At 38.3% G+C, this 13,834-nt stretch overlaps 1 protein-coding gene across 6 annotated transcripts in view; it reads right to left on the bottom strand.

The window, feature by feature from the left end:
* LOC127971379 (ecto-NOX disulfide-thiol exchanger 2) overlaps positions 1–13,834 on the bottom strand; it is a 189,885-nt gene that overhangs the window by 51,085 nt on the left and 124,966 nt on the right. For all 6 annotated transcript variants that reach the window (XM_052574356.1, XM_052574358.1, XM_052574361.1 and 3 more), the window contains one exon: positions 11,424–11,555. In XM_052574356.1, coding sequence (XP_052430316.1) covers positions 11,424–11,555 — 132 coding nt within the window. The remainder of the gene's footprint in view (positions 1–11,423; positions 11,556–13,834) is intronic.

Genomic DNA, 13,834 nt, shown 5'->3' with positions numbered 1-13,834 from the left:
TACAAATAAGGTGTTAATTACGTTGAGTTAGTTTGACTTCTTACAGCAATTTGATTTCTGGGCTGAAATTAAAAGACTTGATGTGCTTCAATCATGAATAACACATATTTTAGTTGAACATAATTAACAGTCAAATGCATTAATTGCAGTTATATGGTATTATCAACAGGTTCATGCATGTGGATGAACAGGAAAACCCTTGATAGTAATGACAAAAAAATGGAAGGGTAAAAAAGGATTTTTCAAAGGATATGGTTTTGAAAGAGAAATATTAACCGCAGCCAAAGGAACATAAAAAACATGAAAAACTTTCAAAGTTGCACCTTTCGATCCCACATACAAAACAACCAGAGGCAAATCCTTGTGAAGTAGCATGTCCAAGTCAGTGTGACCAAGCAATGGAGATAAAATAAGGATCCAGAAGGTTTTGAATGCACTACTGAGAAAGACTTGCATCATTTCCAGCCTATGATCCATTTACCTCTGCAGTGCAGAAGAAAACATTATAATCCTAGGGATAATAAGCAAAGCATCAGTTCTCAAACAGGCTCAATAATAAGGGTTTGTTCTGCTGGCCCAGATTTCAAAACACATTTTGAAAAGCAATAAGCATAGTCATACTTGTTTTTTGATTTAAACATTAAAAGTTTGTTTCAAGTCTAATCACACTTCTCTAAATAATAAAGTTTTATATATTAAAAGTGCCATATAATGCATTAATACAATATTCTAAATTGTTCTCTGATGTCCCCAGAGTATGTATATGGAGATCCATCTCAAAATACCCCACAAATAATTTGTTATAGCTTGTTGAAATTGCCACTTTTAGGGTATGAGCCAAAACGCGCTGTTTTTTTGTTGTTGTCTCCTTTAAATGTAAATGAGCTGCTGCTCCTCTCATCCATTTTCAGATGAGTGCTAAGCTCAGTGTTGCCAAGTCTGCAGTTTTCCCACGGGTTTAAGAGACCCCAATAACATGATATTTAGCCCCTAAAATGCTAATTTTACCATGGGAATCCTACCAAAAACGTGTGTTTTACACCACCGGAATGCAATTTTTATTGTGAAATATTATGATTGGGCTAGTTTTGAGTAGTAATTGGGTGGGTTTTGTTGTGAAAACCTGGCAACCCTGGTGGAGCTACAAGAGTTCATGTTCGTGGGCATACCACCGGTGTTATGGTTTAACTGGTGGTGACCATGTTACTGACTTCACATTTCTTCAAAATTCAATTTTTAACTACCACATTCCTATTCACAATCACTCTGGTATCACGTGAAGGTAGCATTAGTGAACACAGCCAGAGACAATGGTAGCTTTAGCAACATTAGCCTTACAGAGAGCAAAGAAGCTATTTCGAAAAACAAAATATGATGCGTGATACTCACTTTGTCTGTAGTCTGGATGTTTGCTCACTAAACATTGGTTTTGATCCCTCCTAACACACAACACTTTTAATGACTCTTTTGCGCTGACATTGTTCATCCAGCAGCTACAGCAAGAGAACAGTAATGCTGGACTGCTGCTCTTCACTCAGAGCTGTGTATATGCTAATAGGGCAGAGAGCATCACAAATGGGCGGGACTTTCCCCAGAGTCTGGCATCATAGTAAATCTGGAACTGCTCTTGTGGAGAATTTATGTGTGTGTGTGTGTGTGTGTAGACGCACACATTTATAAATTGTAAAATATTTAGAAAAAAGAAGTTTAATGACATCTATAATAATGTGTTAATGGACCATGCTAACCAAAAATAGAATATGGAAAAAAAAGAAGGATGTTAGAAGAAATAATGAGAAATAGCATTCATACTCTGTAAAAGGGTTAGACAAAAGGAGACTGGATCATCATATTAACAAATAAAGAAAAAAGTGCACTGAAAAAACACATTTCTCTCATCTGAAACAAATATAACGTCAACGTGTGGAAAATCTACACCACTAATTTTATCTCTGCAATATCCAAAATTAGAATCAGGTGCGCCAAACCAGATTAAAGCACTATTAGAGAGAAACTTGAGCAAAAAAGCTCACTAGTCCAGCAATTTCAAAGGCTTTTGTAGTCAATCACTCCACAGTCTGAAATACCATCTACAAATACAGAACATTTCCAAACCCTGGCAATCTATCTAGTACAGGACGTCTTCTCAAAAGTCTTGCAAGACTTGTCTTGGCCAGTGTCAAAAGTACAGAAGCTGCACATCCAAAAGAGACTCTGCCCTACATGAAGAGTCAGGATGGAAGAAGCCCTTGCTCTCGAAAAAGAATACAAATCCATGAGTGCAGCAGAAGATCATGTCAAGGTGAAGATCAGGACTGTTGGAAGAGACAAAAATAAAGCTGCTTGGACGCACGGCCAGATGCCACATGCAATGGAGAAAGTATCTCTGAGGAGAGCTGGAGGAAGCTACAGAGCTCAGGGTTTGATTTCTGAAACTAAGCAAGGCCTTAACCTACCCCTTAACCTACCAATAATTTATTCTTAAAATCAGTGGTAAATGAAAACTGTTTAACAAGAAAGTAGAACCTTCTAACCCTGATAATGTAGGCCATAAGTTGACCGCGTTGATGTTCTAATGGTGCCTGAGAGGCTCAATCTTTACACTTTAGGAGATACAGTCTACTTATAGTAGTCAATGAACAATAAACTGGGTTAAGAAAATGTAAAATGTATTTAAAATCTTCACCTTTAGGTCTGGAGTGTGGGAAACGTGGCCCATCTCTCCTAGCAGTTTAAGAGTAATGTGTGATGGTTCTGTGTTGGTCAGGATGGACGTAGCCCTCTGTTGAGGTCTTTAATGTGCCTCACGGCAGCAGGTGCAGGTCTGCTTGTGCTCTGGCACTGAGGTAATAGGCGCTGGACTGATGAATTATGGATCCTGCTCTCGGCTGGCACGCAGCACATTAAGCAGGCTGAGAAATTACAGGCCTGGCTCTCCTGGAGAAGCAGCCGGTTAAAAAATTAGAGCTTGGAATGATATTTATTCATGGCACCCATAAGACCGATGATCCACAAAAAAACAAACGGTCTCTCCAGATAAATAAAACGATACGTTTGTTTAGAACCTGCCCTAGTTTAATCAAAAGTAGATTGATCAAATCCACATCATTTCCCACCGCTGGATCCTCAGGATGGTGTAGATTAAGGAAAGACGGGGGAATATCCTCGGGCAGTAAAGTTTAACAGAGATTATTTACATTTGTTCTCAGAGCAAAGCCCAGGAAGGATTTTCTCAAGCCTGAGGAATAACAGACATTGAAAGTACACCCATGTTTTCTTGTCTCAGCTCTGTTAACATCTACTCCAGAAGAAAACTAACAACGTTAGAGACTCTGGGATGGAGTAGTCTCTTAAACGTGAAGATAAATAAAAGTCTTTAAATAGATAAGCTCGACTACAGGGGGACCAATCATGGGAAATAAAAGAGTTTGGTGTTCTGTGTCAACATTACTCTTCTGTCCACCCATGTTGTTTATTAAAACCAGGCGGCAAAAATGTTTCATTCAGAAATCGTTGCACTACTGACATCACAACCAAAAACATATGACTACCTTTCCCTGCTTATACAAAGAAAGAAAGATGTTTCAAGAAAGCTGGAAGAAAGTAGTTCAATGCAGTACATATAATCAACACTAGGGATGCAAACAAAGCAATATGAAACAGAACAAAATGGAAAACATCTGCACGCTACAACCAACAATGAACACAAGAAATACTAGAGTTTAAAAACACAAGGACAAGGGCTAACAAGACTAACAAGAAGCAATTCTATATGATTACATTACAAAAAAAGTGGAAATAATAAGCAAACTTCAGTGCCATTTTCAGATTAAAATGTACAAATGTATAAAACGACTAAATATAATAGTCATTATTTAATTATTTGGTGTTCTTTGATAAAATAGTAAATACAAAAAGTCTGAATGGCTATCTGAAACCGTGCTGTTTGATTTCCTTCTCCACAACAAGCAGGAGTAAGAAACAGGGGAAATTGGGCTATTTTTGCTTTCTATAAGCACCATCTACTGGTAATTACTGTCAATTTGCTTTTTCAGCCCATTACACAGTGCCATGTTATACATTTTTTTCCACTTTGTGGGGAAAAAAGCTATTATGTATTCTAAAAATGTAAACAATTCAGATTATAAAGTACTTATTATTCACATCATTATGAAGTGACCACACAATAACCAAACTGTGCATGTTCATTACCTAAATTTATCATATTATAGAATACGGTCACATTTCAGAAGATTCAAAGTTTTTCAATATATATTCTTTTGTCTGACACAGAAGGAAGTCTTGGAACAACTTGTGTAGTTGTGTTTAGTGTTGTGAAATTCTGCTAAATATCTCAAATTATGCAAAAGAAACCGTAAAAATAACAACCAACAAAATTTATGGCGAACCGCAAGAACAGCTTTTTGGGATAACTTTGAACACTTTAAATATTGATGCTGTACTGTAATCCGTGTTGGATCTTCCATTTATAATATGCAATACTTCTAAAACCTTGATTCGCTTTGGGCAGCTGCATTTAAAGGCAGCCATCAATCAAAAGAGCAAGAGAGTCAGAAAAATCAGCCTGGCATTTAACAGTGGAGAGCTGCTGGCGACTGCTGCCACGCTCTCCGTCTTCCTCCGCAAACGCCCCCCTCAGAAGCACCGCTGAAGAATGACACAGTTAGACCCCGGGAGGCAGGTTGGCTATTCTCAAATGAGGCATGCAAACCATCTCCCAGTGGAATAAGTCGTCGTGTCTTTGTGGGAAATCTGCAACCAAAGACCTGCAGTTTTACACGCATAGGAATTCTGGGGCCCAGAAATCACTTTACCCCACTAAGCCTGCACTGACAGATGAGATTTTGGCCTGTATAACCATAATTTTCCTCATTTCACTGAGATTGGGACAGATACACAGCTGTTTCCAAACAATGCCAGATGTGAATATAGCAGCTCCACACATTTAACACAATATTTGTACCAAAAGTTCACTAGTATAACTGTGAGATTTGATAAATACAGTGCCCGAAGCCAAGTGTCAAGAACCATGTACCTAATAAAAGTTACAACAGATGTTACATTAAAACTCTGGAAAGAGGTGTGAAAAGTATTGGTATCAGAACACTCTTAAAAATAAAGGTCCTTAAGAAGGTTATTCGAAGTGATGCAATAGAAAAAACATTTTTGGTTCCACAAAAAACCATTCAGTTAAAGGTTCTTTAAAGAACTGTCTCTTTCTTACCTTTTTAGAATCTGAAGAACCTTCTTTCACCACAAAGAACCTTGTGAAACAGAAAGGTTCTTCAGATGTTAAAGGTTCTTTATGGAACTAGGGCTGGGTGATATATCGAATATTAGCGATAATATCGGAATAATTTTGACGACGATGTAAAATTTGAATACATCGGGAATATCCCAAAAGAACGCGCCGAATGTCCAAAAAAGGAACCTGTAACTGCTGACTGCTCTACGCCCCTCTACTACAAGAGCTTTAATGATAGCGGTTGCCAGATAACAAGAGTTTAAATCTCAGAATCAGAGCTCCACTGTTACAAGGATACATTTCCTGCCCGGTGTTTGCTTATTTTAAGCAATCTGGCAACCATGCACACGTGCTCACTCCTCATTGCGGAAGAGCCGCCGACGATAATCTGAAAACACTAATAAGCTGGAATTGAGCGATCAGCCGGTGTGTGTTCTGTCGTGAGATCGCAACTGTATTGTTTGCATTCGTGATCGCAAAATAAATGCAATTACTCGACTGCTGATGTTTGAATAGAGAAACATAGGCTATGGCCAATTGGAATTACTACTTGGGAATTTCACTGATATGTTTATGTATAGCTCCCCATCTAAGTGGCTTTTTAGTGTCAGTAGGAACATATTTTCATGCCACAGAGCTTCTCTTAAAACCGCAGACAGTTGACAGACTTGTTTTAAAACTTGTTAAAAAAATGTAAATAAAATACTTATCCCAGTTGCATAGTTTAAATTGTGAATTGCATGCACTAAAAAGTTGACACAATGCACTTTCTGTACTTAATTTGCACTGCTTCAGTTACATATAGGCCTACTTGTATTCATTTAATTAAAAGCATTAAGTGATCTCTTGGTCTAGATTTTTTAACTGCTTAAATTAGCTGTTTAATCAAAAAAAAAAATTTGTTTTTGTTTTTTAATGGGCAAAAGAAAATCATGTTTTTTTATTATTTAAATGCAAATGCAAACATATCGAGATATATATCAAATATCGTAAAAATTTTGACAATATCGAGACATCTTTTTTTTTTATATATATATATATATATATATATATCGCCCAGCCTTATATGGAACCATTTAGACATTGAGGTTCTTCTATGGCATCGTTAAGCACCTTTATTTATTTTTTTTTACTTTTTCTTATTCGCAGACAAAATTGTATAAACAATTGTACTTGACATATAAATAACCCACAAATACATACAGAGAACAACACATTTAGTCAATAAATGGTAACATAAAAAGTAAATACACCACCCCCAGATGTTTCCACTGAGCTAAATAATATTCATCATGACCATGGCCTCGTCACACGCTTCTACTGCTGTGGATTACAGAAATTCAACCCAATTTCTCTAAATTAATATCAATTCTCCCATGCAAACTACAGGAGAGTTTTTAAAGGGCTGCCACTCATCCTAAATCTGAAAGCCGCTTAAAAAATTGGAGGGCTACAGAAGATTTCCAGCTTTTTTACAAGCATGATGGAAGCACCTTTATTTTTAAGAGTAGAGGAGTGAGAATCAGCTTCAAGAGAAAAGCTAAATCTGGATAAAGCACAGCAGGACTAAATGTTCTGCTATATCAAGTACTCTTGGTTATCACTACATTACATAGAGCTATCTGCTAAATCTAAATACTCTGACGGTAAATCATTTCAGATGCCTCCTGTTCAGACAGTCCTCTTATATCAGCAGCAAAGGACACTGATTCCCTCATGACTGCTGCAGGCTGCTGCTTATTGACTGACAAACCTGAAACAGGAGCTGGAGGAGGAATATCAAACAGCTCATAAATTGACCGGTCAAGATCAGCGAGCAATGTCTAAAGCATGGTTTCCTGCGCTTAAAACTCACATAGTTCAAGCATGTTGCAAATAACATATTCACTTAGCAAGAAGCAAGCAGTCGATTCTCAATATGGGCTCTGCAACACAACATAAAGCTGGAAAAACTATTACAGTCTTATTAAGATCTACAAAGTTAGGGAGGAATTCACATTTTGAAGATCTGAAGAAATGGGAATGAACACAGTCTTGGCTCTTTTATATTAGCGAAAGATTAACGGATTTCGCAAACGACCAAATGGTTGAAGAACACAAAACAGATCCTTAAATATCCAGTGAAAGACAGACGGACACATTTGTTCAGATAGACAGAGAGATTGAAGAGAAAGATGGATGGACAGACAGATGCTCATTTGCTCAGACAGTGTTTCTGTAAATAGATTTGACTTCAACGTGGAGGGAAAAATGTAAATGTGGCTTTAAATCAAGGCCATAAAAGAGTCAGACCTCAGCTGGAGTCTGTTCCAATTAGCTGTCTTTCCTGATGATATTGATCATAATATGAGCTCCCCATGAATCCTGCGGAGCTGTGCGAGTATAATGTATCACACAGCAGACCCACAATCCCTGCCTAAAGAGACTGGAAATATAGAGCGGCATAAAAATATGCTGCGGTTAAGGCCTGTGGACCACCCCGAAGAGCAATAACACATATCTCTTTGATGCATTCATAGCAGAAGTCTTATTTATTCAGATGAATGAAGAGACAAGAGCTGCTACACTTTACTCAACCCACAGGTCCCAAGAAGCTGAGAAACCTGCTCTGGAGGGCAGAAAGAGAAAAACATGCTAAATAATAGACTTTAGAATAACAGTGGACTTGGAGGAAGATGTTTGCAAAGACACAGGAGTCTCTCTTATACTAGGGAAATGAGCTAAGTTGAGAAGTGAGAGTGTGCATACTGCATTCCTGTGAATGAATACTGTTACACATTGCCAGGATTGGCATAACACCTTCTTACGACTTACAAGAGCCCAACCATCTTGGAATACCACCATCTCCAAAGCCGCAATCCAAAACGGTGTAGCTCAAAGTAGACAGCAACACAGAGAAGACTGAGGCTAAGATTCCTCCGCTCGAGAACAGCAGGTCAGAGATTGTGAATAATTAATCACAGTGAAGTGCAAGCCAGAGCGAAGCCAAGTAAAAACACACAGTACTGTGTGCTCGTCTGGAATACACTGTAGCTACAAGGGCTGAGTGATACACTGAATATTCACTAGGGGTGTGTGATACTGACAAAAATCATATCTGAATGTTTTTAGGGGAATTTGTAGATTTTCTGAGTGCTGGTACCTCGGCTAGTTTAGGCCTTGACTTCACAACGCTTCTTTACTCTCTGAGGTTGGTTAGCTCACACATTATATGACATTTTAGACAAAAGTGGCATCGTAAGTGACCTTTAGATTTATAAAATGTATTATGCAAATTAGAGTAGGTATAAATGCATTTTATTTGGAAATAGAATTTTGAATAATGAAATAGGAAATTATAAGTCTTATTGAGTGAGTCATTGAATCATTCACTCAATTGTTTTCATTTTTGTTAAAAACATTTGGTTCATAGCAAGTGACTTATCTTTATAATAGGTTTCCTGAAAGACACACCTTGTTTGGAATGGTTTTCTTATTTTTGATTTAAATTATTAACATAATAGATAATAGTAACTCACACAGCTACGATTTTGTAGAAAATACATAATGCACGCCCCTAATATTCACAATACTTTTGAGATACATTTTGGAGACCATGACTGAACAATCATTGTTACAAAATTTCAGTTCACAGAAATATGTGTGCGGCATTTGTCTTCTGATAAATTATTTTATGAAAATAAATTAAAAAAGAAGAATTTATATATAGGTAAATATTCCCGACTTGTATCATTATGTTTGCTATTAAATAAGATTGAAATCATAAAAAAAGGTTAACTGCTGTCAATTGCTGTTTGGTTGAAATTATTTTATAATATATTAAATTAAATTAAATTTAAATTTATGCATTTAGCAGATGCTTTTATCCAAAGTGACTTACACTGCATTCAGGATATCAATTTTTACCTACCATGTGTTCCCGGGGAATCGAACCCCCAACCTTGCGCTTGATATCGTAATGCTCTACCAATTGAGCTACAGGAACACTATAATACAATATAACATAATATATTTTTACTAAAATAAAAAAAAAATTATATTAGAAAGATAAATACTGAAGGTAAATGTATTTAGCTATAATTAAACAATCCTTGCAAATGCTTATAAGTTAGTGCACTGAATTTTAAAGAGACACACTTCATCTCTGTTGATTATAGCATCTTCTGTGTGTAATGGAGGCAGGACTGATTAGCTGGTTGGCTGAATGGACTACTCCATGTCATATTCATTACCGTATGACTCCACACAACTTGCTGAGGCGGCAGAGTACAGGAACGGAATGGAGTTTGTGGTGAGTTTAGTTTGGGAGACTGTTAGGATGTTGGAGGAAGCAGCTGCTCCCTCTGTGTGATTAATGATGTCCGACTCGAGGCAGACAGTACTGCTCTTCCTCCACCTCCAATCAAAATACAACCTGAGCCAATGCCGACTGAACAGACAGGGTCATAACAACATGAAGCACACCCAGTTCTCCCCACAGCACGGTGGAAAGGACGGGTCGGCAGAAAGCTCAGACCAAAATTATTTCCCACTAAGGAGCCTAAGGAATCACTGACAATCAAGGAAAGAAAAAGGGACGAGGAAAGTGGAGAAATATCTTTACGCAGGAGTGACCCGCTGTGATGCCCTGATTCAAGGCCTTCATCTGTATTCGTCCGGTCTCTGCCAGACAGGAAGCAAGAGGAGGCAAAAAGGCTCCCAGAATTCCCTGCGGCGGGACTGATTAGAATAAAAGAGCCACAGTACTGGGGGAGCGAGCTCCCGGGAGCCAGGACACATTAACAGCACTAAGAGCCGTTTCATTCCAGCTCATTGCATGGCTCGCAGATTAAAGCTGCATAGTCTTTCTCTCATAAAACTGCCATCAGCATTTCTCTCCTCCCAATGCCAGTCTAGAAACCACTAGACAGACTCCAGAATTTGCTCTCGGGCGGTGAACTCGCAAAACAGGAGCTTGAGACGTTTGCGTGGCGGCCGCATAAACAGCGCAAATTAAATTTGATAGAAAAGTAGCGTAGGTGGCTAGAGCATCCCCACGGCCCACTTCATTTGAAACATAGACCTATAGCGGGGTACACCCGCGCACACATACATCTACGACTGGGACTTTAAATAAGACGAAGGAGGTGATTTGTGAAACTCCAAAGAGAAATGATTCTAAAAGACATTTATAATGATGAATGCAGCCCATCATTTTGAATGAAACCGAAGAAAGGACAAAAATGAGATGTTTGCTGCCTGTCGGATGACCCTCCAGTGTTTTCTTTTCAGTGTGATGAAAATCCATCCGTCTTGCAGATGCATTTCATTCTAATCTCCCTGGAATTAAATCAACGGTTCAATGGCATTTTTGGATCGCTCACCTCTGGTGCGTGCTAATAAACGATGCGGTGCGAAAGAGAAACGAGCTCTGAAATGTGCGCTGTGGATGTGTAGGTTTAAGTGACTCATGCGCACCAGCAGAGATGTTCTGCAGCTCCATCCAGCTGGCATTACACAGCCTCGGCTCCCAGCGTCACACAGCCGCTCCAACCAATGAGATGAAAAAGCCCTGGGACTAATTGGCCACTCTGACGGCACTGTGGGAATGTGTTTGAAGTTTTCACACTGGTACTTTCACACTCTTGCTGAGTCAGTCGAGCGCTCTGCTTCTGGCCCACAGGATGCATCAGCCTCAGACCAGCAAACATACAGAGATCTTTTGCAGTGTGGTCCATACTGCAGCTTACTGGATCCCAAAACAGGTCATTTAGACAGAACCGGAACAGAATACAACCAGTCCATCATTCTATTTTTAAATGATGATTGACAATCAGAAAATAACTGAAAATGTGTCAAATTTCCTTGCATCTAAAACTTATAAAAACAGACTTTCCCACAGATACATCTCAGCAAAAGAGTGGAAGTCTGCCAGGAAAAAACAATGTTACTAGCAAGTGTTTTCACGATCTCCAACATTCCAGTAGACAGAAGCACCAGGCTACACTTCAGAGAAAGACTGGCTTTGAAGCATGCATCTTTGAAATATATCCAAAAGCTATATTTGCACTGAAGATCACTACATTTTATTTTTTTTTTGTAGTGCATTATGTGATTAAACATAAAAAAATGAATGAATGAAAAGCCTGAAATGCTGCTGTGCAGTATAGTGAGTTACCTGACATGATGGGTTGTCCAGTCATGCTCATGGGAGCCATCCCGAGGTTGTTCATGGCAGTCGCCCAAGCATTAGGGTCCGACATGGGCATCGCTAAAGAGTTGGTGTCCATGCCGATATTTCTGAGCCCCTCTGAAAGAGAGAAAAACACCATCCAAGTTTATCTCTAAAAGTGTTCGGCTCTTCTAAAAGACAGAATATGTCTGGAAATTGGGCCTATTTGTGTGACCCGGGCTCTCAGTGACAATTATGTTACTCAATAAACCCATTTAGCTCACATTTATAACCCAAATCTGAAGTTGGAGCTGTTGATATACACCACTGTTCAACAGACTGGGAACAGTGAAATTGTCTGATGTTTTTATGCTTACCAATGCCACATTTATTTACAAAAATTACAGTAAAAACAGAAGTATTCTGAACTATTAATACAATTGGAAATAGTTACTGTTCTCTATTTGAATAACTTAAAATGTAATTTATTCCTGTGATCAAAGCTGAGTTTTCAGCATCATAACTCCAATCAGTGTCACATGATCTTTCAGAAATTATTTTAATATTCTGCTCAAGAAACATTTCTGATTATTAGGTCAGTGTTGAAAACAGTTGAGCTGCTGAATAATTATGTGGAAATTTTGAATTTTTATCAGGACTCTTTGAGGAGTAGAATGTTCAAACAGAGCAACGTTCATTTGAAATCTTTTGTAACAATTTTAAAATCTTAACTGTCATTTTTGATTAATGTGTCCTTGCTGAATAAATGTATTAATTTACTGTCGACCCCCAACTTTTGAAAACAATGAAACAAGAATCGTTTCGAACAAGTAGTTTGGTTTATTGTGCAAGCACATTGTAGTTTGTATTTAAACGTGTTATACATGGGCTTTAAAAACTCTGAGCGGAGGACTGGAACTTTATGAAGTGTTTGAGTTAAGAGAGGAATGAGACGTGAAGTCTTCATCAGCTTAACCCATAAAACATTTTATTATGATAAACTGGGAGCTTCTTCGAGAACTCATTTATGTACTATTAACACAGCAGAGGTGCTAATGTGCTTTAGCACACCATCACTTCAGAGAAAACAGACTGCCGTTTTAACTGCTGCCAGAGCTCTGATAAACTTCAGTATCGCCCACCGAAAGAATGAACGCTAGAAACAGAGAGACCGAGCTCAGAAAGTTCCCATATCTGAGGTGTGAGAACATATGCTTCCTGTGAGGATTGGGCGGCCGTCACACAGAGATCATTCCTATTGAGAAAATGCCATTGTGTTTCGTGGTTGGTCAGGGAATTATTTTAGTCTGAGTTAATGAAAAACAGCATGCTAATTGGTTTTCAGGTTCTCCAGAGGGATATCAAAGGTGGTTTTGGTCAAAAACATCCATTAAAAAAAAAAAAAAAAAAAAAAAAACACATTTGTTTAGGACAGAAAACTAAAAAAATGCCCTTCCCAACACATGGCTTCATGCATCATTTCCCTATTTAAAGATAAATCACCCCTCGGGATCTTTTTAAAGAACATCACGTCGTGTCTGAATTAGCATGATGATACGTCAACAACTCTGATTCGGCTCTCAGCTTTACACGTACTCACACTCTGAAATGATTCATCTCTATGGCAACACTCATAGTGCCAACACGGATCCATGTGCGGCTTTGTTGTTGATAATTAACTTCTATTTATTCACCTCTACACTTCTTTGCAAAACGCTGACAAATAAAGAAAGTGAACCAGGTAACGCTGGCTACAATAAAATGACATTTCAAACAGAAATATCAGAATCAGAATGATCTTTATTGCCAAGTATGCTTGAGCATACAAGGAATTTGTTTTAGTGACATAAGCTTCCAGTACACAGAGACAACAACAACAACAAAATAATTAGGCAAATAAATAAGTGCATAAGCAATTGTGCTAGAAATGATAATGGAATAGGATTGAGTAAGATGCAGGGATGCACTAGGATGGAGGGGACACAATAAATATAAGGATATTGCACATTTTTATTGCGTAAGTGGGGAACATTTAACTGTTCATGAGGTAGATTGCCTGGGGGAAGAAACTGTTCTTGTGCCTGACTGTTCTGGTGTTTGGGGCTGTGAAGCGCCGGACAGATGACAAAAGTTCAAAGATGGGGTAACTTGGATGTGAGGGATCCAGAGTGATTTTCTGAGCCCTTTTCCTCACTCTGGATGTATACAGTTCTTGAAGGGTGGGTAGGGGAGCACCAATAATCCTTTCAGCAGTCCGAACAGTTTTCTGTAGTCGTCTGATGTCTGAACCAAACCAGACAGTTATTGAAGTACACAGGATGAAGGAGCAACCAGAACGACGTACATAACTACTACTTCATGTTATTTTATTATTGTAACATTTGGAAGCTTGTAATCATTCTAACACAAGAGTAAAT

The sequence above is a fragment of the Carassius gibelio genome, chromosome B14 (genome assembly GCF_023724105.1).
Source record: "Carassius gibelio isolate Cgi1373 ecotype wild population from Czech Republic chromosome B14, carGib1.2-hapl.c, whole genome shotgun sequence".
NCBI classification, from domain to species: domain Eukaryota; kingdom Metazoa; phylum Chordata; class Actinopteri; order Cypriniformes; family Cyprinidae; genus Carassius; species Carassius gibelio.
This window is presented reverse-complemented; position numbering and strand designations above follow the sequence as displayed.